Below are 26,423 nucleotides of genomic sequence, written 5' to 3' on the forward strand. Positions count from 1 at the left end.
ACTAGTTGTGTTGGTACTCCTCAGCAAAATGGAATTGCTGAAAGGAAGAATCGAGATCTGCTTGAGAAAACAAGAGCTCTCATATTCCAAATGAATGTACCTAAGAGTTTCTGGTCTCAAAGTGTGCTCACTGCTACTTATCTCATCAATCGTCTGCCTAGTAGAGTACTTGGTGGTAAGTCCCCTCTTGAAGTGTTGAAAGGAAGGAAGATTGATATCTCTCACCTGAGAGTATTTGGTTGTGTTTGTTTTGTTCACATACAAGCTAAACAAAGAGGGAAACTTGATCCTCGGGCTGAAAAGTGTGTGTTTTTAGGATATTCATCCACTCAAAAGGGTTACAAATGCTACAGCCCCTCTTCTAAAAAGATCATTGTCTCCAGGGATGTTAGATTCGATGAGAATACTTCTTTCTTTGCTGGGAAATCAGATGGTTTCAGTCAGGGGGAGTCTTTATTTGATCTGTTTCCAACTCCCAATCTTCCTGTCAATGAGGATAGTAGACAGTCTTTCCATCATACTGCTTCAGTTCCAGCTTCGAGTTTCAGTCATCCTGTTGTTGGGGATTCCAGTCAGCATTCCTATCCTACTGCTTCGGTTTCAGAAGTTCTAGCAGTGCTTCCAAATCCAGATGTTGACCAATCTGAATTACCTGTGCAACCTGTTGTTGAGCCTCTTTCTCCACCTCCAACTGTACCTCGTAGAAATCCTACGCGAGTACGAGGTCCTCCATCAAAGCTCCAAGATTACGTGACATATGCTGCGAGGTATCCAATGACTGCCTTCATCTCTTATAAAAGGTTCTCTTCTGCTCATTCTGCTTTTCTCAGCACCCTTGATGCTACTCATGAACCTCAAAGCTTTGATGAAGCAAATCAATATGAAGTGTGGAAACAGGCTATGGCAGATGAAATTCAAGCCCTTAATGAGAATAAAACATGGAGTGTGGTTAAGATTCCTCAAGGGAAGAAAGCAGTAGGCAGTAGATGGGTGTATAAGACCAAGTTTCACTTAGATGGCACTGTAGAAAGACATAAGGCTCGATTGGTAGCTAGGGGTTTCACTCAAACCTATGGAGTTGATTACAAAGAAACCTTTGCTCCTGTTGCAAAAATGAGTATTGTTAGGGTTCTTCTTTCGGTTGCTATGAATCATGGTTGGCCTCTTTTTCAAATGGATGTGAAGAATGCTTTTCTACATGGTGATCTTGAAGAGGAGGTTTATATGAAATTGCCTCCTGGTCACCCTCAATCTTCTAATCCTAATATGGTATGCAAACTTCACAAAGCCATTTACGGCTTGAAACAATCTCCTCGAGCTTGGTATGCCAAGCTTAGTTCTGTGCTTGAAGAAGTTGGTTTTCATAGCAGCAATGCAGATTCCTCATTATTTGTTCGAATTGGTTCAACAAGTAAGCTTGTGGTGCTTATTTATGTTGATGATTTAATTGTGACAGGTGATAATCTAGAAGAGATTAATGTTCTCAAGCACTCTCTTCGTTGCAAGTTTGCTATTAAGGATTTGGGGCGTCTTAAGTACTTCCTTGGTATAGAAATGGCTACTTCTCATAAAGGATTGTTTCTAAATCAAAGGAAGTATGTTCTTGATTTGCTGAAAGAGTCAGAGTTGTGGGACAGCAAGCCTACTAGCACTCCCCTTGACAATAAGTGGGATAGCAAGCCTGCCAGCACTCCTCTGGACAGCAAGCTTCAGTTTGATACTTTAAGTCCTTTTCTCTCTGATGTGACCTCTTATCAAAGGCTGGTTGGTAAGTTAATTTACCTTACAATCACTCGGCCAGACATTACTTTTGCTGTGAGTATTATTAGTCAATTTATGCAAGCTCCTACTCAAGCTCATCTTCGCATTGTTAAGAGAATTCTTCGTTATCTTAAAGGTTCTGCTGGTAGAGGTATTTTGTTGAAAAACAATGGTCATACTGATATCTTAGGCTACACAGATGCTGATTGGGCAGGAAATTCTCTTGATCGTAAGTCCACTACAGGTTTTTGTACCTTTGTAGGTGGTAACTTGGTCAGTTGGAGAAGCAAGAAACAAACTGTTGTTGCCCGTTCTAGTGCCGAAGCTAAATATCGAGCTATGGCTTCCACTGCTTGTGAGCTTATTTGGCTGAAGGGATTGCTGTCTGACTTGGGATCCCCTAGCAGTCAACCAATGTCCCTTTATTATGATAATCAAGCTGCAATGCACATTGCCTCTAATCCTGTCTTTCATGAGAGAACTAAGCATATAGAGGTCGATTGTCATTATATACGAGCTCAAGTTCAGTCCAAGGTTATTGATACACATTACACTCACAGTCAAGATCAATTGGCTGACATCTTTACCAAATCTATTTCCGCTGCTCAATTTCATCGACTCTTGGGCAAGCTTGGCTCAATTAATCCTCTTGATCCAGCTTGAGGGGGAGTATTAGAAGTTGAAGCATGATTTGTACTCTGGAAGTATGGCTGGGGTTCTGGCTATTATTCTTAGGATTTCCAGTTGTTCCTATTACTGTACACTTTATCTTTTACTTTGTACTTTACTTGTATAACTTCTCTTTATAGCTTATTCTTATGTCTTTGTTGTCTGCTTCAAGAGAGGGTTTGGGTGTAAGAGTCTGTAAAGAAAAAGGAGATCTGTTTTCATCTCAGTCTCCTATATGTAGTGCTGATCTGTAAAGTCTCATATACCAAGAAGAAATATCAGAAAAGCTTCTGCAAGTTTGTGTTTGGTTTTTCCACATAACCAACCATTCCTCCTCCGGCAAAATTCCACCGGAAAACTCTCCGATTTCACCACAAGTTTCAGCTTTTCAACATATGGCTCCGACTACGAACAACCATCCCAATGGTACACCGGTTGGGGACTCACGTTCTTCATAGCGCCAAACGGTTCCTGTAATGGACCTAATAGCACACTCGGATATGGTGCCGGTCTCGGCCTCCCCTCCGATCATCAGTTCCCATTTGTGGCGGTAGAGTTTAATATCTACCAAACACAGGAAGCTTTACGCGGCATGGATGAAGATATCGAAGGCCCTAAGGGAGATCATGTTGGCATCGACGTCAACACGGTCAAGTCCTTGACTACCAAGCTCTGGAATGGTAGTATTGATGATGGACACAACAATAATGTTACTATTAGTTATGATTCGAGCACCAAAAATCTCAGCGTGGAATTCACTACTTTCTTGGAGGGCACGCAACAGATGGACTATCTTTCTTACAAAGTTGATCTGAGACAGTACTTACCCGATTGGGTCATTGTGGGGTTCTCAGCTTCAACAGGTTTAAACAAACCTGCTTTACATAAGATCATCTCACGGAGCTTTAGTTCAACTCCTCTGGTTGATGATGAGAGTGCAAGGGAAAACACCGCAACTGTTTCAAAATTGAACTCCGGCAATGGCAGCAAGGGACTGGTGGTTGGTTTGGGGGTTGGTGCAAGTATTATTCTAGTAGGTAGATTGGCTTTTGTTTGCTTTATCTTTTGGAAGAAGAAAGAAGAAATGGAAAGTGATGATGATTCTAGGTTTCGTGATGCTATAGACCAAGAATTTGAACAGGGAACTGGCCCGAGGAAGTTCACTTATGGCGAATTAGTTCGCGCAACTGGTAACTTTCCGGAGGAAGAAAAGCTGGGAGAAGGAGGATTTGGTGGGGTTTATAAGGGATTCATTAGAGATTTGAACTCCTTCGTTGCTGTTAAGAGGATATCAAGAGGATCTTCACAAGGGATCAAGGAGTATGCAACAGAAGTAAGGATCATCAGTCGACTTAGGCATCGGAATCTGGTGCAACTCCTAGGTTGGTGCCATAAGAAGGAAGAAATGCTACTTGTATACGAGTTCATGCCCAACTGCAGCTTAGATTCACATTTGTTCAAAGAAAAAAGCTTGTTAACTTGGGAGACAAGGTACAGAATAGCTCAAGGCTTGGCCTTCGGGTTGCTCTATCTACACGAAGGATGGGAACAATGTGTGCTGCATAGAGATATCAAATCTAGCAATATTATGTTGGATTCAGCTTTCAATGCAAAACTTGGGGATTTCGGGTTAGCTTGTGGATCATGGAAAACAATCACAAACGACCGTTTTGGCAGGAACATTGGGATACATGGCTCCTGAATGTCTTACCACTGGAAAAGCTAGTAAGAAAACAGATGTCTATAGTTTTGGAGTGGTTTGCTTTGGAGATAGCATGTGGGAGGAAAGCCATCGATCCCAAGTTGGATGGAAATCAAGTCAATATTGTCGAATGGGTTTGGAAGCTTTATGGACAAGGGAAGGTCACTGAAGCAGCTGACCCAAAACTCTGCGGTGATTATGACCAGAAGCAAGTAGAGTGGTTACTAATAGTTGGGTTGTGGTGTGTTCACCCAGATTACATAACCAGGCCTTCTTTACAACAAGCAATTCAAGTGCTGAATTTCGAAGTCCCATTGCCCATTCTGCCATCAAGTATGCCGGTGGCAACCTATTCTGCTCCTTCGGTATCATTACGTTAGAGACTTAGAGGTAAGACCGAGTCTTCTACCAAAGTTTATGGCACATATTCCTCACAGATTGCTGCAACTTCTACGATTTTTTCAAAACTAGTTACCATGTTGTGATGGGCGTGGTGTTCTGTTTTATGTCTACCGATTATGATTCTTAGTTTTGAAATGTTAAAATTCCAAAGTTCTGTTTGAATTCTACTAAGAGGTGGTGGTCTATGCCACTTAAGTTGAAGGTTTAGAGTCACAACATATGATATCATTATGTACCTAACATAAGGTATGTCAGCCGATACATTGAATTCTTTAGGGATAGACTTGGAATACCAAAAGCAAGAAATCAAGAGGTTTAGTTTTCCTCGTCTGGCATAGCTTTCAGTTGAAAGTTTCAAATTATGCTTCAGCTGCTCCTTCAGAATAAGCCCTCAACAGAGGTAAACCTGCTCAATGTAACAGGTAAGGGTTACAAAACTTGCCATTTCGAACAAAGTTTAGCAACATATCTGGTTTGGCCCAAAATGTTGAGTTAAAACAAAAACTAATTAGTGGCACCTACTGTTTCATCAGACAAGAATCACACTAGTATGTTGTAAGTTGTAACAACTAACAACGAAATCCAACAGGCAGATTACTAAAGGAAGATCTTATAATGAAAAAAAAAAAAAAAAAAAAAAAAGAAGATAACAAACGCAACTAAGAACAAGAAAGCTACAAGCAACAGCTGAAGAGGAAAAGGGGAAGAACATCTCAACAAACGACAGAACCCAAGACATGAAGCAACCTCAAGGCACTCTTCATTCCTAAAACATTGAAACGTTTGCAGAAGAGAAAGGGGATCTGCAAAGAATAGCCAGAGATGCAGGCTCTCAGTTCCTGATTACTTTCGAGTATAACTGAACCATCAAAATATACAGTAACAAAAGAATTAGAAGAAGGCTTCTGGCCATTGTATAACAGTCTTTATACATCAAGTTCCACTTCCAGGTACTTTAGTTGGAGCGTAAAGTTGTCGTTTGTTCTCTCTTTTGCATCACTTTTCAGGTGCCGCCTTTGTAAAGACTTGAAAACAAAAACAGCATGAATTCCCCTGCTTTAAGAGAATAGCCGGTAGTAATGACTAGTGAGAGACAAACAAAGAAATAAATAATATGCATACTATAAATCATGAATGAGTGTTTCTTCCTATCCAATCAGAGTAAATACTTTTATTAACTACCAACACTAATGCAAAGAGAAATTAAAAGACAGAGACTCAATCGACACAGTTCAATTACACTAACAAAGAATGAGAATGGGTAAAAGTTAGAGCTTTACTTGAAATACCACAGCAAGAAAAATCAATCAGGTCAGGATTTTTGTCAAAAGTTTGCTTTCTCAAACATAAACAACCAGCAACCTAGTCCCTATGAGAGAAAAGCTCTAATTTTACCATAAATAAGCAAAAACATAATTAATTAAAAGTGGCAGTTTAAGAAACTTTGTTGAATAAAATTAGTCAGAGTAAATCTTACTGATGAAGAAGATATGAAACAATCATCACATCATTTGTAGAATAAGATCTCAAAAATTAAGAAACATAACAGGTTCTTTACTCATGTAAAAGAAATCTTTTCATTTACTTCAGATTACATAACAAGTAAAAAGAAATCAAATACAAATACAAAGTCGATATACAAATGGGACTTCCTGTTGTTACAATTCAGAGCTAACAAGTAGATGAACATTGTGGAGCTGTAGTAAACAAGTTGAAATTGCTGGTGTCATCAACTTACAATACCCATTTATAACTACGAGCATCGACCACGGAGCCCTTGCAAACCATTACATCAAAGACTTTTTTGCCTCCTTAATTTCTCCTCGCAAACAGTAACCATCCAACATGATAATAGCAGGCTCAATATCTCTTTTGAATCATCATCTCAAGCAGGAAACTTAACAAAGCACGTAGTCCTAGGATGAAATTATGATATCTGACCACATTTCAATGATATATGGATAAAAAGGAGATGAAGATGTTATTCAGCTGCTTCTGAGGACAAACATAGATGTCAACTATGTTGGTGCAAAAGGAAATTCTGCCCTTCAAATGCCAAAGGAATAAGAGATAAACTTTGCTACCGGGGCACTCTAGGCTTTGATGCAAAGTTCCTAGAACACTGGGATTGATTCCCGAAAAAATAATTTGTTTAAACAAAGGAATAAGAGATGAACTTTTCATCAAGTTCATTTGAGTGTCTATCACCTGTCAATTGTCTAATATGAGGTGCAAAAATATAAATCATGATAGCATATTGTGTGTATCAAATGCAGTAAACTGGTGTGAAAAACAGCTGCAGCATGCCATAGTTTTCTGTTTCAATTCTGTACTAACTTACCACGCCACATAGTAATCCTCTAGGTCCAAAGCTTTGAAGGTCAGTCCTTGTAGCAAACATCCCATCACACATACAGACCACTTCACTATGAATATGTCCAAAGTCCAAACGGCAAACATTAGTAATAGTACAATTATGTGATTGCTGGTTAAAATAGAAGGTTGCATTCTTACTTAGAATCAGACTTGGTAGGTGGCCTATCAACAAATGTGTACTTTATATACAATGTCTGACTGTCTGTTACACCACGTGTCAAATGTGAGAAGGGTGCAGGACGAGTGTGCAAACCGGATTTTCTGAGCCGTAGAGGCATCCATGTGACCATTATCCTCCTCTCCAAATTTCTTGTACAAGGCACAGACACAAGAGGGAGGAGCAACTTCATGATTCATGGTTGTTGTCCCCCTTCCACTCTGCTTTTCCGGTGCGGCCGAACTATACGAGCAGTCGGATGGTGTTTCATAAATAGAATCATCCGGTAAATTGTTGTCTCCCTGCATAAAGTAAGAACCCTTTTGAGAACACAATTATATTTATCACTACACACTGCTTGTATACTCTTGGCTACTAAACATTACCTCATTGTCACCTCTCATCTGACCAAATTTACGCTTGAGTTTGTCATCATTGGGCCCATAAAAGTAGACGATGTTTGATCTAACTTCGGTTATATCCGTCATTCCCTTCACATGGCAATGGCTTGCCCTGTCAAACGATCCCTGCAAATCTGCCTTGAAACCCTTCATGGCTTCCTTCATTACCCTTTGCACAACTTCTGCATTCACGATGTGAATATTTGCGACATATTTTTTCACCATGGGTACAATTGACTCTACTCTTTGCGTCAACGCCTCTATTTTTTTTCAATATAATCTGAAACAGGATCCACTTCTGTGCTGTTCGTTTTCAGTTTCTCCCCGTGTGATGCGGAACTGATATTACCCTCCACTTCCTTACACATTGCCTGTCCCGAAATTGTTTTCATAATTTCACAGTATCAAACGAACTCAATACCGAGACAACAACAAAAAATAATTTGTTTAAACAAAGAGATGACTGCTGAATGATGCTTCAATTTCGAAACTTGAATAAAGGTTTGATTGAAACGCACAACCCAGAACACCATCTGGGCATACTCAAGATTAGTCACTCTGGGATCTAGGGATGATGTGTCTCTCACAAATTGAGGTTTCAGGTGGGTGGTGGTAAATTTGGCTGGCTTCCAAGATAAGGAATCAAACATGGCCCAGAAATCTTTCACCATAATACCAAGCGTAGAGGAAAAACAAGCCATACCTCATCCGCTTCTGCGATTAGAAATAAACGCTGCCGTTTCGCTCATCAGACTCACTCGTTTAGGGCTCTATCTTTATATACAGCCCCTTTTGACTCCTTCCTTCGGGTGTTATTTATTTACTGTGGTAATTAAATTCTTACCTCACTTAATAACACCGCGTTTAGTTTTTTACCCGGTATATATATTGTTTGAAATCCCAAAACCCAAAACCTGGCGGCCTAGCTGCCATGGCCGATTCTCCTATACCAGAATCGCACCACGACATTCCGGTTATTCTCGAAAGCCGCAAACGGAAGTTCACCGGCGACGGGGCTCAGGCAGCAGCATCGTCGCGGCTCCTAAACCGCATCGTTTTATCACTAAGCAAGCCCTCCACTCTTCTCGGCATCGGCGCCACCAGACCGAGGACCTTGCACCGCGCCAAGCTCGAAAACCTCCTCCGGAAGCTCGTCAGACACCACAGCTGGGTCGACGCCGCCGGCGTCCTCAGCGTGTTGCTCGGCGGCCGAGCCGGCGAGACGTCGCCGGCGAACAACCGCTTCATGTATTGGGTAATGAGTTTAGCACTTTAGCCTTGGTTTGGATTTGAATTGAATAGTTAGGGGTGAAATTGACAATTTGATGGTTGGAATTGGGGGTTAGGTTATGATGGAAATGGTGGAGCGTTTGTCTGAGGAGGACCTGGATGAGCTTTTGCCTGGTAGTTATTCGAAGGAGATGTGGATTAAGAATGTGTTTGAAGTTTGGGAGAAGAAGAATGATAAGTCAAAGGCGAAGTTAGATGAGGTATGGAGTATTTGCATTGTGTTTTGCTTATGTACATGCCATATTGTTTTGGTATTTGTTCAGCCATGAAGCTTTTTTTGCTTCTGTGCAGTACAGACATGCTGTTGAACTTGAGCGCATTACCCTCTCGCTTGCTCAACAGAATCTTAAGGAGGCTGAAGCTGGTGCTTTCAGGTAAGGTTGTTATTTTTGGGTTGACTAAGTTGCAAATACCGTACAATAGAATACCCTGCTTTCATAATATAGAAATCTAATTTGAGCCGGAACATTTTAAATATCTGTTTTGTTGCTGTTTCATTAATGATAAGAGTAGCTTGGTGTGTTGTTCTGAACTTAAAAGCTGATTCTTTTTTGTTATGCAAGCCAATTAAAGTACTGTCGCAAATCGATTTGTTTGAGAGTGAGGTTTATAGTGTACTATAGACCAAGTTGTAAGAACATTATGTATATATCTAATCTGGTTTTTAACTTGTTTTTCCTGGTATGCCATATTCTGTTTAGTTTGTTTTTCATATAGTTTGCATGCTCTTGATATATACAGTAGAATGATCATCTTGTTTTTAATTTTGATTTTTGTTCGTCTCGTCTTTTATAAATCAATATTTGAGTGATTGGTGTAAGCAAAAGGAGTTTGTCATGGTACCTACTTTTACTTATGCTGCAAATGGTATCTCTAAAGGCAATACCATATGATATACATGTTCTGAAATTCTGAATGAATGCTTTTCATTTTGATTTTTCAGTCTCATGCAATTAAAGGGTTTCCGAGATGACCCTCTTCGAAATATGATCGTTGGATTGACATTCCTACAGTTGTGGTATTCCAAGCTCCCAAAAGAGATGCAATGGAGGGAGTCTGACCAGTTTTATAGTAGGGAATCAAATGAACTAGTTGCAGGCTCAGTGGGGCATGGCTCTGTTAACACTAACGAGGCTGGTAGGGCCATTCATTGTGACTCAGACACCTCTGTCATGAATGATACAGTAGAGAATGTACTACCTATTGTTGCTCATGATGCTGACAGTGGCTTACATAGAGAGATCTCTGTGGAGGTTGATGACATGAAAGTAGAAATTTCTCCAGTGATATTTGAGACCCAAAATTTCTATGCGGACTCTGCTCAAAACTCAGAAGATGAAGCTGCTTTCTCTGATCATGGTGGTCAAATGCAGTATGCTTCCATTTTTTCTGAACTTGGTGAGTACTAAATTTCCTTTATTCTCACAGAAGTTATATTTTTGTTCAATTAAGCAAAAACATGGCTGGACCCGCTACTCGTTCACGTGCATCGGGACAACTTCAGTAATCTAGTTTTTGTGTGCTTGTGTTTGCCTGGGGCTTTGTTTGTGTGTAGTGTGGTTATTCCGAGGAATTTGTTAGCTTCATATATCTTTGTTCTATTTGTTACTAGTTCATGGACTTATATTTATACTGGATCTATGATTCATAATGCCAGTGGGATTGGAGTCACTGTTACTGCCCATACGATTGCCAGAGTCTCTTGATAATGATGAAGATAAGAATATTTTTAATGACTATTACAAGGATGCAGTGAAGTACTTACGACATGCTCTTCACTCCTCCCCCCTGGTATTGGTAGCCTTGTATCCTTTGATACAGGTGAGCATTTGTTTTAATAAAAAGTAACATTATTTTAGTACTTGCGTCATGCTCTTTATTTGATTGTTGTGAAAATGTACATGCAACCTTTATGGTCCTCTTGTTAGAATTTTAGGTTAATGTACTTGCAACCATTAGTCTGATATTTTTATCAAGAACATTGACTTCCCCTGTAAAATAGGTCTAAAATAAGGAGTATAAAGTATTCACTGGATGCTGGAAAAGAATTGTGTATTCACTGTTGTATCAACTGATATAGTTCCAAACTTTAAGCTTATTGTACGTATTTTTCTGTCTGTCGTCTCCTATCACTCATGCTCCATCCAATTGGGACGTTGAAATTTGATGACGTGTGATGACGTTTTGGGGGTTGAGAAGCTAAATTACCAAAAAAACAAGAGCTCGAGGGGTAATCTGATGAAATTGAAAGTTTATGGACTAACATGAATTCACCTCTAAACCACAATGGGGTAAACTGAATTTAATTCTTTTTCTTTTGTTCTTCTTGCTGTGGCAGCTGTTGCTGATTGGAGGTCAAGTTAAAGAGGCCCTAGATGAGATTGAATATTGTTGTAGTTTATCAAACGCACCACTGCCTACTCGGTACTACTTTCTCTGCCAACTTTGTATCTATCTTTGCTTCTCAGAGTTAGTTTTAAACATCAAAACACAATAAGGGGAATTGGATTTTGGTAGCTTGTTCAAGAAAAAAGGGATAAAAGGTGAACACTATATATATGATTATATGTATATGTATATAACTTGTTAGCTGAGAATTTGACTGCTATTGTTACTTTCAGGATGGTCTGAGGTAGTTTGATACCTGATTGTATTGAATGCAGTAAAGTGGGAGTTAAAATATGATGCACTTCTCAGTTGGAAAATAGTCTCCTTACAAGGAGACAGTTATTGTAGAAATAGACTATAAAACAGGAAACTTGAAAATAGAATATGTTGGAAGTGTATCCTGGTACCATTTCAGTGGAGGAACATCTTAATTGAAAACAAACCTTTACATTCAATGCAAAAAAGTTTCTTATGTAAATGCATGCTTTATTTAAACCAGCTGGGACACGAATCTCTACTCTTATTATAATAGCTGGCAATCCGGTTCCTTATCACTATTATCATGACCAAGAGCAGAATTAAGATGATACTTCAGTCATAAAAGTTGGCTTATACAATACACTGAATTTCCATTTTTTTCTTATTGATGAATTTCCTTGTCTTGAAACTAAGCTTGAGCCTTAACTCTGGATTTTCCACTGTTCAAAATTTTGATAGTTTTTCATGTGAAATATGGTTTTTGTAGTATGATCAATGTTGTTGATATATATGTCAACATGCATAAGTTGGGTGGAGATTGTTTGTTAAATGGACATTGAAATGTAATGGAAGCTGGTTTTCATTAAAATGAAATCAAAATAAGAATGTTGCGGAGAATTAATTGGAAACTAGGAATAATTGAAGTTTGGCATGGATCTTGACTGATATTATTGTTTTGATGGAATTTCCATTTAGTGAGACTGCTGATTCCTCTTTTTTCTCATCCATGAAACACCAAAATACCCCATGAAATACCTATACTGTTCTCATTAAATAGAGCAGATACTACCTTAAACCTCATGTTTCCTACACTTTGTTGCTTTAAATGTGTACATCTCATCTATTAATTTTTTTCACTCATGCTCATGTTGCTTTTGATTTATGAAGGGTAATAATGCTCTAACATCTACATGTTGGACAGATTGAGGGCTAGCCTTCTGCAGCAATTTGATTGTAATAACAAGCCTGTGCTTTCCACTTGTCTGGAGGACTTCTTAAAGAAGGATCCTACATGTTGTGATTCATTGGGAAAGCTTATTCTGTTGCATCAAAATGGTACATGTTCTTTTTCATTTTTTTTATACATATTCTAGGAGAAAGAACAAGCCCATATTTGTTCCAAGTTCCCAATCAGGTAGAAGATCATTATTACATACTTTTAGACTAGTCTGTTCATATGGTTACTAATTATCTTTAAAATTACTTTGAGGACATGGAACCAAGATACTTTCACATTAATGTAATGTTTCTGTAGCAAATGGCTAATCTTTGTCTGGTTTAAGTTTAAACTCCATTGGACACCCAAATTCTAGGAAGTGAAGTAGGAACCCATCAAAACTTAACTTGTTTGCTGTGTCAGCTTTTACTTGCACATTCTGGGAAATGAATCCAAGTTCCTATAAGTGAGGGAAGAGCTTTTTTTTCTGGTTGCCAAACTAAGTTTTTGATTTTATCAGTCTTATTTTTATGATGTACTTGAACTAATTTTCTGCTTTTTGTCTCAATAAAAAGCGGTTTCTTTTCAAAAAAATAAATAAATTATGATGTACTTGAACTATGAGCTTTCCACTCCTTTCAAAGTTTGCCAGGTAGTAAATGTCTCACGGAGTTGCCTAATATTTTGGTCACTGGGGATAACTTGACTCCATGTCGTAACTAATAATTAATCTGTGATTGACTAAAATTTGAAACTGGCAAACTTCTTGTAAAAGGTGTAACCATGATTGTTCTCTCAATTACCATAGGTTTTATAATAGATGCAAAGCAATTATAAGTTATATCTTTCTATGTAACAAGAAGTACAACTGCATTTTTTTCAATCTGAAATTCATCATATCTTCCTGCTATGAAAAAATGTCTCGTGTCACGTTCTGCAGATGATTATAGTTATGAGTCCCTACTTGAAATGATAGCTTTGCATTTGGATGCCACCACTGCTGAATACAACATATGGAGAGAGTATGCCATGTGTTTCCTGAAGCTTTCTCAGTCTGAAGAGGACAGATTGTCGGTGTGTCTGAATGGAGATGAAGATGAACCGAAACCACGGTACTCTGTTTCTTTCAATAAGACCCCAGAAATATTTTTAAAGGGACAATCCAGAAAGAATTGGAAATTGCGTTGCAGATGGTGGTCTACACGTCACTTCAGCCATGAATTACTTGCATCAGAGATTGCAGCAGGTATGTATCACAGTTTATCCCAAAGTTATCATAGTTTCTATACTATGAAGGCTCATCTCTGTCTAACCAGGCATGCAAAATCATCTCAATTTAAAAAATTTAGCAAGCATTTTCTACAACATTATGTCTTTGAGAGGAAAAAGACAAAAGAGAATAAAATGACGACCAACTTATCTTCAAATTGGAATGACTGAAAGTTTTTTTTTTTTTCCTTCATTTGCATTCATCTGTATTTTCTTACAGAATAGCTGAAATGATGTATTTTCTTTATATATATTTTAACAGGTGATTTGGAGCTCCTAACTTACAAAGCAGCAAGCGCAGTGCATATGTATGATTCTGAGTTCCATTACGTTGTGGATGCTAGGTGCTGCTTAGAGAAAGAAAACGAGTGGGACTTGCTCATCTTTTTGCAGATGCACATTCGAAATTCTGTTAGAATATATTCAAACTTTCAACACGGAACTAACTGATTTTTTGGAAACAAAGCTTGATTATAGTGTTGAAAGGCAATTTTTCCGACAGAGGCAATAGGTTTGAGTTATACAAATATAGATAGGCAATTTTGTAACAGAGGCAATAGGTTTGTATCGAGTTCTTGTAACTATTAGAGTTAGAGTAATCAGTTTTTTTCTTTTTCTTTCTCTTTTTTTTTGTTACAAAATCTAGATAATAAATCTAGCTTCTCGAAACATATGCCTAAAAGTGATATAATCAAAACTAAAAATTAAGTTTTTAATGTCTTGCACTAGTTTGATCGATTTCTAAAATGGTTCATAACAGTTGTTCATTGCACTGATCACGAGCTTGATTGGAATCGCTTTTAACTTAATTCAATGTTGGTAAAACCCTTCTCTTTTACTTTGATTAAGCAGTCTCGTAAAGTTACGGCCTCAACAATTGGTACTGAAGCCCTTCCAAAATGCAACTAGAGGCAGTAGAAACTGATCTTTTGGAGGTGCTCGGCACAATGCCACTGATACACAAGAATTAGGGCCTAAAGAAAAGTATTTACGGTAGGGCCCAACCCACACAGACGCATCTCATAAAAATCATTTCATATTTATCGCAATCACAAGATTGAAGAGCGCCCTTTCTCTCTCCCATAAAAATCGCTGTCCTCCTCTCGTCCATGTCTCCGACCCCGAGCTCTTCCGATTCATAAATCCGAGGCCCACCGAATTCGATCCGACCACACCGGTGACCCCGACCGTCGGATTTGGATCAGCGGAGACATGGCCTACCGGTCGGACGACGACTACGACTACCTCTTCAAGGTCGTCTTGATCGGCGACTCCGGCGTCGGCAAATCCAACCTCTTGTCCAGGTTCACGCGCAACGAGTTCAGCCTCGAGTCTAAGTCCACCATCGGCGTCGAGTTTGCCACCCGGAGCATCCACGTCGACGATAAGATCGTAAAGGCCCAGATTTGGGACACCGCCGGCCAAGAAAGGTTTGCCTCTCAATCTCATTCGTCTCTTTCTTGTTGGTTTGATTGGATTCGGATTCAGGTTGATAGGTCTGGACAGTTTTGGCTGAAATGAATCGAATCGAGATCTATGACCAAGTCTGAGCCTCATTTCATATATAAGAATATGAAAACATTACCTATATAGTTTCTGTGTCTAAATTTTAAAAATATTTAATCTCTCAATCACCGTAAGAGTTCTTGTTCATGTTTGGAATTTGTTCCGCAATGTACACTAGCTTGTTATTACCCTATAATTTAGAACGTTTTAGTTTAGCAGATTAGCAGCGTTTAGGAGATGATTAGTTTTCGAGGGATTTTAGTTATTTTAACTGGATGTTATGTATACTAGCTAGGTCTTAATTATGTATATAGAACGGTGATGGTTGAAACTAGCAGTAGTTGAGATATTATGGTTATGTATATATGAATTTGTTTATGTTGTTTTTAATTGTGAATGGTGAGTTGTTGGATTTTGAGTTTGAGTCTTGAGTTCTACTTTTTTGTCAAAGGTACCGAGCGATTACAAGTGCATACTATCGAGGAGCTGTTGGTGCTTTACTTGTGTATGATGTCACCCGACATGTTACATTTGAGAATGTTGAGAGATGGTTAAAGGAGCTACGAGATCACACAGATTCCAATATAGTGATAATGCTTGTGGGCAACAAGGCTGACCTGCGTCACCTGCGTGCGGTTTCTGTTGAGGATGCTAAAGCCTTTGCTGAGAGAGAAAACACCTTCTTTATGGAGACGTCAGCACTTGAGTCTATGAATGTTGAAAATGCATTCAGTGAGGTCTTGACCCAAATATATCAAGTTGTTAGCCGGAAAGCACTCGAGGTTGGAGATGATCCTGCAGCCGTGCCTAAAGGACAAACCATAAATGTTGGAGGCAAGGATGATGTTTCAGCCATTAAGAAAGCTGGGTGTTGTTCTGCGTAATCAGAAGGGTGATGGGAACATGACCAAAACGAAAAGGGTGATAGTTCAAGATCAATGTGCTGTCCTTTAATTTTGCTGCCCCTGTAGTTTGAGGGTTTCTACCTCACAACTCATGGATTTTCTAGTGAACTTTTAATGTAATGATCATGTTTTCTAGTGCTTGAGTTTTCCTGGGGTTGGCTTATAGTTTTGGAGTCTAAAGAAATCTCACAGCTTTCATCTTATATCAATTTCTTTGATTATTTGTGCTCTCTAATTAATCTCTATTTATCTTTTTCTTTGTTCTTTGTTGCCGTTCATGGTCGATGGTTTGCTTTTCTCTTTTGGAAAGGGATGTTAGCTTTGTTGTTGTGGCTATAAGCCCATAATTCCATATAGGAAAATGTCGATCATTGTTGGCTATAAATTTAATGATGGAAAATATTATTTTAAAGTTAAATTGTTTTATTTTTCATTCTTGGATTTACATTCAACGGTGATTGATCATGATTTCTTTGGTCATTATGTGACCATGTGAACACCACTGTGGATTTGGTGAATATTTCTCGCAAAGAATAATGAAAATTATTAATGCTGAAATTATACAATGTATGTTTCGGAAAAAGAATATTACGAGTTTATATTTTCAACATACTTTTTGTATTGAAAATATAAATTTAGTCAATTAACTATATCAGCAATTCAAAGGCTAATTATATTGATCTCTGCTGGCTTATGTAGATCTAAAGATTTGGCCTGCCATGAGCAATCCCAACGCTATCTTTTGGTGTACTTTTAAGCTCATGGCGAGTTATACTCGACAAATTGTTATCTAATTTAACCAAGTTATGTTTTGCTAACTTTGTTTAGGTTTCCTCCAACATCCTAAAAACAATCCATTGCAACGAAACAGCAGTTAGAAAATCTGATTTAAAAACAATCCATTGCAGCGAAACAGCAGTTAGAAAATCTGATTTTATTTACGAATCCTTGCACCCTAGTCACATAACCCTCTTTTTCTTTTCTTTTGTCAAATAGTCACATAAGCACTCTCTACTCAACTTTTCATACAACTTCCCGCAGCCTCATGAAAGTAGCCACACAACCTCTTTTTGTGAACCTATGCTATGTCAACACAAATCTTATTCACAAATTTTAACTCCTTCACTCCAGACTGTTTATATGTGGTTTAACAAGGCAGACCTGCATCGCATGCTTGCAGTTTCTCTATTGTTAAAGCCTTTCCTGAATCCTAAGAGATCGATAAGACAGCTTCATTCTGGAGACTTCTGCACTCGAGTCGATGAATCATGAATGCTCGAATGCAGCCACTGAAATACTAACCCAAAATAGACCATGTTGTGCCCAAGGGGGGACAAACCAAAGGTGTTCGAAGCAACGATGATGTTTCCGCTGAAAAAAGGGTGACCAGTACAGTATTTAGTGTTCATGGACAGACTTTTGACGACGGAAATTCGTCTGCTCTTACGGATATGCATCATATGCCAATGCAATTTCACAGTCTCGTACTCTCTTAGATGTGACGATGAAATTTTTTTTCGCTCTTATTTTCAATTGAAATTTGTCAGTTTCATATGCAACACAGCTTATTTCCCTAGGTTTTGTTTTTGGAGAGAGAAAAAGAAAGAGATTTTATTAGATCAAAAGAGTATGATTACATGGTGCGCGCATTAGATCTCTCGTAGTACACAAGCTAGACCCATAAAAGGCTGCTTTTATTGATTCTCTACCTCTTAGCTAGCAAGTAACACATGCATTAACACTACATTGCCGCTGCACATTTGTGTACATCCTCATTTGCTCCCATCAGTACCTCTGGGATTGGGAGGACCTTGATGAGCTCAAAGCAAGAGTCTCCTGCCTGTTGTACTTGACGTTCCTTGCCTGCTCACGGTCCATCTGGTACGCGTTGGCGAGGACCACGTCGGGTAGTGCCCGCAGGACGGAGGTCCTGCCAGCCAGAGTGTTAACCATGGCATTGTCATCGGTCTTGAAGGCAATGTACTCGTATCCGTCGCTCATGGCCTTCTGCAACACGGCGTGGTTTTGTGGCACGATGAAGAGCTGTCCCTGACGGACCTGGTCGTCTAAAATGGTCTCGCCGCTGTCGTTCACCACCTGAACCCTGGCGCTACCTCTAATAACATAGATAATCTCATGTGCATTCAAGTTCCAGTGGGGGCTGTGGATAGCATTGTTGTAAAGGAAGCCTCTCTCGGCACTGAGGCGAAGGAACCTGAGAATAGGCAGGCTGAAGCTGTTGAGGGTGCTGATGCGACCGGCTTGCGGGCTGAAGACGTCAGCCATGGAAGGGTTGCCGATGTTCTGCTTGATCTTCATGTGGCAGAATACCTCCTCAAAGCCATTATGGCCTTGTAACTGTCTTTCCTCGCTCTTTGACTCTGGTGGCTCGACAAAGTCGAAACGTCCCTCAACCCTAATGATTTGTGGCCTGTTGTCGCTCTGTCCCTGGAGCTGCTGGACAGTCTGCTGGTCGATGTTGAGAGCATCGGCGAGGAGCCGAGCCTCGAAGCCGGAGAAGATGTTGTTGTTGTTGTTTCCCTGCTGTTGGTGCTTCATGCTCCTTCCTTGTTGTCCTGGTCGTCTCTGTTGGCTCTGGCCTTGTTGTTGGTTGAAGTTGAACTCATCTTGTGGGTTACCAGCAAGATAGAATCGCCTTGGGTTTTGGTCAAGCTGGTTGTGGTTGTTGCTGATGTCTAAGAGAGTAACATAGACGAGAGATTGATCACCGTCATTGTGGGTCCATGTTGTGACTCCGGCGGGGACTGCGATGACATCACCTTGCTTGATGACTCGCACCCTCTGGTGTCGGTCTAGCTGCTCAAACTCTTGTTGCTCTTGCTCTCCGAACTTTCCTTGTCGCCGTCCGTGTCGCTGGCGGTGGCCTTGTTGCTGCTGTTGTTCTTCAATAGATTGCTCAGACTCCTCAAAGGTCTCCGGGCAGCCAGGGAAGACCAACCCTAGATGACCTCTACCTTGCACAACGTAAACAAGCCTTGGAGTGTTGGTGTAAGAAGGCAAGTGAAGGCCATTACGCTCGATGGTGAATCTTTGAACAGCAACACCGGCGCACTGGAAGTCATCCTGGTTGTAGTCCCATGACTCGATCCGACCCGCTTCGGTCTCAATACGGTTGTCAGGCTCGCGAGCTTGGATCTGGTTCAGCATGCACACATTTTGCTGGCTGGACTGGCATTGTTGACGAATGGCTAAACAGCCTTGAAAGAGAACGAGCAAGCAAAGAGAAAATGAGAGAGCTAAATGCTTGGCCATTGTAATGATCAGTGTTAGATATAGCTAGCTTTGGGTTGAGGTGAAGCGACGAGTAGAGGCCGTTAGTATTTATAGGGGAGAGGAGGAGAGCAAGGAGGAGAAAAGTACAAACGATGTGTAAGGCATCTCATGCCATTCTTCTCTTTGCATGCTATTAGTGTTTCAAATACATACACCTCATTTTTATACCTGTGCAGGTGGCTATTGGTTTCAGAGGAGATACAAAGTGCCCAGAACTAGGTGGCAACAAGGTGGTCACCTGAGTTGGTGGCCGGATTACTGAAACCGTTGCTTGACACGTTATCGGTTACCGTCTTTGTCTTCGTTTCCAGCTGCCCGCTTCTCACCTTAGTCCCCCTAGCCTAGTGCGTGGAAACTATATACCATAGCTAGAGGAGTACTTATATATAGTTGGAGGATAATGTAAACTCGCTCATCACATATGATCAAGGATATTCGGTGGCTTGCTTCTCATATGAAATGGATTTTTTATATTTCAAAAATTTGTTTGAGTGATCCACATTGTAGTGGACACTGAATGTCCAGGGATGCACTTAAGGTTTTTAAGCGGGTGTGCCAATGTCCAAACCTATTTGAAATGGCAGAGGCTGGCAGCTGGTGTCTAGTAGTTGCATCAGTTGCTTCAAATCACTGAGTTACTGATAATGATGTAGCAATTGTGTTTAAATATCTCATGTAAGACGGAAGATTTTTCTTTTGAGATTTTATTTATGGATGAATTTTAGTGAATTACACAATTAAGAGGTATTAACATCAACATTTCTATCTACCATTCAAAAAAAAAAAATCAACATTTCACATCAACAAGAAAAGAGCATCACACTTCATTATATAGTTTTATTTTGTTTAGGGGAAGCATGTCAGAATTTTATTGAATAAAGAAAGAAAAAAACTTAAATTATACACTACATTATAACCTATCACATCTTAAATTAAGCGAAGCTAATGAGTTTAGACTTTAGACTATGAAAATTCTTAATCGTCTTAAATAAAGCTTAAGCTAAGGCTATTAGACCATGATAATTGTTGTATATATATATCTATAGCAACATAAATGGCTACTGCATCATTATTTAGAACTAATTTTACGTATATATCGTGTTGTGCTTTTCAATACGATAGGTAGACCGTAACAATCAAAATTATAATCAAAACGGCTTTAAAATCTTTACACGTTAATTTGTTAAAATTTTTGCTTGCTCCAAATTAGGAATAGTTTGCTAGCTCTCACTAGCATGTTTGGCAAGCTATGTTTTGTTTTCCTCCAACATCCAAGTCATCCAACAACAACCAATGTCAGAGAGCTAAATAAAACCATGTGAAATGATTATTACCACTATCAAGCAACATTTGGCTACGGAGGTATGCATCTTTGCCCTATGAAAATCAAATAAAGCCCTACTTATACCCATTTATGTCACCAATTTTCCCATTATCTTCTGCATGAAAATCTGCTGCAACCTCTTCTGCCTGAAGCCACAAACCTTTTGTGTGAGGTGATAGCGGTGCTAACCTAAATCTCATTTAGAATCTCAACTCCATAACTGAGTTACTCCAAATAGAAGGTTAGCCCTTTCTGGTTACAAAAACCAACACAAAAACTTGACAAACGTACTTTGCTCTCTTATAAGTTCTTAGCTTTTGTTGCAGCTTGCAAGTGGTATATATACTTGTGTGTTTCTGTTAAGGAAAACGAGGAGAGCTTATTGTCATCCTGTGTATTTGTTTTTCTTTTTGCTGTCTTAGTTATCACTTATCAAAATCAGCCACCAAGCAACAGCTAGAGAATTAGGATCGACAAGCAAGATCAGATGGATCTCTTCCGTAGTGCAACATGAAACTACTAGGGAATTAATCAGATAGTGTGATGAGTCATTGACATCGAAATTTCATTTTGAACATGAACGTCAAAAACCTCACAACTCACAACTAAATAAAATTACAGGGCCGGTGTTTATAAAAGCGAACAAATAATTCTGTAAATGAGTACATATATACGAATATAAATATACCAAAAGCAAAATGGTCAGTAGAAGAAGGAAAACTACCATTTATCATTATTGATTTGTCCTCCTTTTCTATTCTAGACATATCCTTCTTCCCTCTGATCAGTGCTTCGGATTTGCAGATAGGGCAGACCACAAGTCCACAAGCAGCCACTTCTTGACTATAATGTAGAGTTCCTATGTATCTTCTCCTAGTTCTTATAATTAATTCTGTGAATCCTCCCATATTCTATCATGATGGTTAATATTTAGAGCAAGATCATATATACGTCTAGACTATGAACACATTACCTTTTTAATTCATTGTAACAAAATAACACAATGCATATATTGTCAGCTTCAATTATATGCAAAAGTTTCTGTCTTGTATGGAACTATATGAACACATTACTTATTTAATTATATTAGTTATTTAATTCATCAGTACGTTTTCTTTTGCAAAGTATACTAGCAGCTTACCCAAAATGACCAAAAACAATATACAATTTCTTAATAGAAACTTAATTATCCTAAATCCTAAAAGTAAAACACATCACTTAACCATTACAGTTTACATGTTCGAAACACTGAACATTCGGCAATCTCAACATGTTATAAGAAGATCGGTTCTACCTGCTTGCCCTATTATATACATTTGGCCAGCTTTATTTAGCTTTCGTCCAATATCTCAAAAAAAAAAAAACAAAAAAACAAAAAAACAAAGCAAAACCGTAATGTCATTTGTCATATGAAAATCAAAGTAGTTTTGCTTATATATCCGCTTTTCTGATGAATCTCCTCAAACTAGGAGAACTATTCATGGAAGTTCGCTGCAGCCTTTTGCCCTCCACTGTAACAAAAAAAACTACAGGGAGGTGCCTCCGAGGCACCCTACACCAAGCTTATCTTTTGCCCTCCACCGTTGAAAACAGCACAAAGCTGATAAGCGTTGATCATGTAGACTACGGAATCACCAAAGCAAGTGATTTGCTTCTGGGTGGAGAACAGATAAGCATGATCTCTTCAGTAGGTCCAAGTCATGCAATAGAAGATAACGTAATAAACAAATGACATCGAATTTTCATTCTGAATATGGTCACCAAAGAATTGTCACAAATGAACATAATTACCGTAAGTTATTACAGCATCATGAGAGAATAAAATAAAATATGAACAAAAAGAAGTCTGTACAAGTTTCATAGATACAGGACCAATGTTTAGAAAAGCCAACAAATGATTGAGCTGGGCACTATATTCTGTATCCGAAATCATATACAAAATAAGCAAAATGGTCAAAAGAACAAAAGGGGAATCCCTTTGATCATCATCGATTTGTCCACCACTCAACTATACATCCTTCTTCCCTGTGATCAGTGCTTCGGATTTGCAGATGGGGCAGACATTTTTCACAAGCAACCACTTCTTTAAGCAATCTGCATGATACTCATGTCCACAATGAAGAGTCCCTATCTTTTCCTGGTTCTTGTAATAATCCTGTGAAATCCAAAATGCCATAAGGATTACTATAGCAAGAAAACATACTTCCTAAAATGGCACAGAATGGCCAAAGACCGAATAGGAAAGAAATGAGTTGCAAGTTACCTGGCATATTATGCAAAAATCAACTTCCTTCTCTGGACATCCAGCTTCTTCCAGATTTATTACTGTACGAGATGATAAATAACTCCTTGTCTTTAATTGTTTGCTAATGCTGTTCTCCGACAATCCAGTGTTTACATGGCCAATTTGTTCCCCCAATGCAAGAAGCTCCTGCAGATGTAAGTGAGGATACCAAAATTAAAATTTTCTGGAGATAACAGAGGCAAACCACTTAAATATAAATGATACAACTAAACACCTCTGATCATGTTATTTGATTTAGTTATCTAAGTTACTGAATTTACCTCATACGACATGTCCTCTATGTCCAACCGCATATCTCTGTGCTGGTCACCAAAGTTGCCAAATTCTGGAACGTCTAGTATGACACCCTCCTAAATAAACACACCAAAACAGTCAGCAAACATAAAAGGAAATGTCATTATAATAAGCAAACGTGTGTGTATGCATAAAACGGAAGAGAAATTACATCAACCCCAAGAACTCTCCAATGCGCAAGGTTGTGGTGTCTTAGAGCTGTCTCGGAAATTACTCCTTGGTGAGGCCTGTATATCCTAAAGCCGGTTTGTGGAATAGGTCCTGGTTGCCTACGACCGATCTCCATACCATTCTGAGATGGATTCCTGGTGGAGCCGCGTGAAGAACTTGAGGGTAGTCTATATGAAGGTTCTGTGGTTACATGAGGAAGATTCAGGTTGTGGCCACTCAATCCTTGCATGGGTGGTGTAGCTACGTGATGATTCTGATGACGGTGGTTGAGCGGAGGAGGATGTCGGAGGATAGACGAACTTCTGCTGCTAGATGAATCATGATATCTTTGCATACCCATGTTAACACTGTCCATGGAACCTCCGCCGACATTGCCACCTGTAAGAAAGTGACAAAAAGATCCAATTATACCATAGTACAATACATTCAATACTAATCTAAAGCATATTTGTGGCTTTCCTTCCCCATGTACTATGCCAAGAAACAGCATCCCAAAAAAGTACAGGCACAAAATTGTGGTTGTTTTCAAATTTCTCACGGCTGTTTGGTTCGTGGGATATCTCTAAAGTGAAGTTATTTTACTCTTACAAAACAACCACGAATGATCAATCGTTGTGCCACATGGTCCCTTCATAAGCCCAAAGTGCCAGGTAACTTTGTACATGAACTTCATTTGGGGTGCCTATTTACCTCCAAGGAAACTTTTTCATGTAAATAGGGTTTTGAAAATTGATAATTTTCTGGTTTTAATGAGTAGCAGCACCAGCCAAAAGTAACAAAAGCATGACCTTTCGGACAAAATATGATGTACAGCAAACAAACAGAAATCCAATTATAAACGGAAGAAAATAAAAGACAGACACCTACCATGCATAAAAGGAATAGGAACTTGATTCCAGGCTGAAGCGCCTCCATCTCCACTATTACTACTTAAGTGTTGGTCCAACCACAGTGTTCCAGCTGGCTGAAAGCGCTGGCCCACATAGTTTCCTTGACTCATATGGTTGTGATCATGTGTTGGTACAGTTTCCAACCCAGTTGTAGCTGAACGGTTCCTCATGCTCATCTGGGGACCAGCTTCCATAATTGGTGGATTGCCAGTTCCAATGAACTGAGGAGGTAAGGCGAAGTTTACAGCATCCATTACAGCTACCCCTTCAGGATGCCTAATATTCAAAGGTGGCACAGAAGTACTAGGGCTTGCAGAGGCATTGAAATATTGGAAATTCCCAGGCAGGCATTCGGGATTCTTTCTCTTGCATGGACCTCTGAGATCATCCATGATCCGACTATTCCTTCCATACTCATCTGCAGGAATTCCGACGACTCCATAATTGCTAGAAGAAGGCACTGACTCAGCGGCCCCATGATTCATAGGAACAGGTAACACTCCAGAGCTAGATGAAGGGGTCATGTACGAATAATAAAAGTTAGCTGGAGTTGCAACACCCAAATCAAGATGATGAGGCTGACCGTTATACTGGGTCATTCCGTAGAATGGGGCATTCTCATAACGCTCCGGTAAATGTTGGGCATCAAAACTAGTACTGCTCCCTGAAGCTGTTACCATAGTGTGAATATTAGGCTGTTGGATACTGGTTGAGCCGCCAGTTGAGCCGCCAAAGTGGATGGAGGGTGGCGGACAGAGATAAGCTTCACCTTGTTGATACATTTCCAAATCCATCATCTGACTAGGGCATAGCATATTTCTTTGCCCCATTGACGCCAATAATTATAACTGTTCTCAAGAAAAATCATGTATTAAATTCAGTCAAGTGAGCAAGATGGGGAGTGTAGCCAAAATTTCATATAAATAAATTTTATAAGTAATTAACTGACCATTATATTTTCTATTTTTGAAGAGAAAGAAGTAATGACAGCCATGAATCACCAGCAAAACCAAATAAAAGATGAGCTTACTTGATACAAAATAAAAAACAACTTAGTTACAAACTTTTCAATGACTTTAAGAACTTGGTTCCATATATTAAAGCAATTCAACAGAACCAATTCAATACCAATATCTCGTGATTTTGTTCAATACCAATCCAACAGAACCAATTCAATACAAAGAAGCCTGCCCATGATTTTGTTCAAACTAGCCATGCACACAATCTCCAATCAAATCTAAGCTCAACTCACATTGCCCATAAATGACTACCCCATACCTAACATATCCATTCCATCATGGTACACGGTACCATATCTCATGAGCGGGAACTACACAATTTAATACCCAAACAGGCTGTTGGAACAATGGCCACTACATGCGAAGAACTAATATGAGATTGAATGAGCTGCCAATTATATATGGGGTATGGGGTATCAGAACAAAAGAAAAGGTGTATTGCAAGACTCCTGAAGGAACTTAATCATGGAGATAAACAACAGAAAATTAAGACCATACAATACAATACTACACGATAACTTCAACAATCTCAGAAACATAAAAACTTCCCCAATATCAGTGATGCTCTCGATTCAATTACAATTTAACACATTGAAATTCTCAATTTTTATGGTTTCTTTGACTTTTTAAGCAATCCATGAGAAACCCAAATTTAATTTACAAATAAAATTCCAATTTGAACAAACAATAAGAAAAATATAACATGCAATCATGTACCTTATTATATCATAACAAGTTTCAGCAAAGGGGTAATCTTTCTAACCAAAAATCTACAGAACCTGCAAAAATCACCAAACACAAAAAACAAACAACAGGGTTTAATTTCAAGAAACACCCACAAGGGTCTGTTCATACACCTTGGTTTGCTTATTGGCAATCATCAAAACAGTAATCGGAAACAAAAACCAAATTTCCAGAAACTCAAACGGCAACAAAAGATTGAAACTTTAAGCAAAAGAAGAATGGATGATGAAGAAAGCTTGAAACTTTATGACGATTAAGAAGAGAGAAACTCACCGATGAAACGCAGAAAAGATCAGAAGGATCGCCTAGACAGAAAGTGAGAGAGAGAGAGAGAGAGAGAGAGAGAGAGAGAAGAACGTGG

At 39.1% G+C, this 26,423-nt stretch overlaps 4 protein-coding genes and 1 pseudogene across 5 annotated transcripts in view; 2 read left to right on the top strand and 3 right to left on the bottom strand.

Moving 5' to 3' along the window:
• LOC101292394 overlaps positions 1-26,423 on the top strand; it is a 1,325,780-nt pseudogene that overhangs the window by 457,690 nt on the left and 841,667 nt on the right. Inside the window, exons 79-95 of the transcript XR_184374.1 lie at positions 25-2,295; positions 2,687-4,097; positions 4,205-4,497; positions 4,905-4,956; positions 8,422-8,723; positions 8,815-8,958; positions 9,050-9,132; positions 9,702-10,156; positions 10,416-10,579; positions 11,380-11,390; positions 12,327-12,460; positions 13,282-13,587; positions 13,873-14,021; positions 17,811-18,066; positions 18,177-18,375; positions 18,487-18,715; positions 19,492-19,545. The product of XR_184374.1 is annotated as an uncharacterized LOC101292394 (transcript). The remainder of the gene's footprint in view (positions 1-24; positions 2,296-2,686; positions 4,098-4,204; positions 4,498-4,904; positions 4,957-8,421; positions 8,724-8,814; positions 8,959-9,049; positions 9,133-9,701; positions 10,157-10,415; positions 10,580-11,379; positions 11,391-12,326; positions 12,461-13,281; positions 13,588-13,872; positions 14,022-17,810; positions 18,067-18,176; positions 18,376-18,486; positions 18,716-19,491; positions 19,546-26,423) is intronic.
• Positions 6,526-8,212, bottom strand: LOC101309711. The gene is made up of 3 exons (XM_004294106.1): positions 7,454-8,212; positions 7,049-7,369; positions 6,526-6,960 (listed from the first exon to the last, which is right to left on the bottom strand). The coding sequence occupies exons 1-2, from the start codon at positions 7,691-7,693 to the stop codon at positions 7,076-7,078; spliced, it is 534 nt and encodes a 177-aa protein (XP_004294154.1). The 5' UTR covers positions 7,694-8,212; the 3' UTR covers positions 6,526-6,960; positions 7,049-7,075.
• On the top strand, positions 14,628-16,254 carry LOC101303975 (ras-related protein RABA1f-like). Its single transcript, XM_004294086.1, has 2 exons — positions 14,628-15,040; positions 15,568-16,254. The coding sequence occupies exons 1-2, from the start codon at positions 14,823-14,825 to the stop codon at positions 15,998-16,000; spliced, it is 651 nt and encodes a 216-aa protein (XP_004294134.1). The 5' UTR covers positions 14,628-14,822; the 3' UTR covers positions 16,001-16,254.
• LOC101298397 (legumin B-like) lies at positions 17,610-19,327 on the bottom strand. Its single transcript, XM_004294067.1, has one exon. The coding sequence runs from the start codon at positions 19,292-19,294 to the stop codon at positions 17,807-17,809; it is 1,488 nt and encodes a 495-aa protein (XP_004294115.1). The 5' UTR covers positions 19,295-19,327; the 3' UTR covers positions 17,610-17,806.
• On the bottom strand, positions 22,359-26,396 carry LOC101312325. Its single transcript, XM_004294029.1, has 7 exons — positions 26,336-26,396; positions 26,036-26,097; positions 24,277-25,147; positions 23,390-23,787; positions 23,205-23,294; positions 22,903-23,070; positions 22,359-22,794 (listed from the first exon to the last, which is right to left on the bottom strand). Exons 3-7 carry the CDS (start codon positions 25,127-25,129, stop codon positions 22,648-22,650), a joined length of 1,656 nt encoding a protein of 551 aa, XP_004294077.1. The 5' UTR covers positions 25,130-25,147; positions 26,036-26,097; positions 26,336-26,396; the 3' UTR covers positions 22,359-22,647.

Source organism: Fragaria vesca, linkage group LG3 (genome assembly GCF_000184155.1).
Source record: "Fragaria vesca subsp. vesca linkage group LG3, FraVesHawaii_1.0, whole genome shotgun sequence".
NCBI classification, from domain to species: domain Eukaryota; kingdom Viridiplantae; phylum Streptophyta; class Magnoliopsida; order Rosales; family Rosaceae; genus Fragaria; species Fragaria vesca.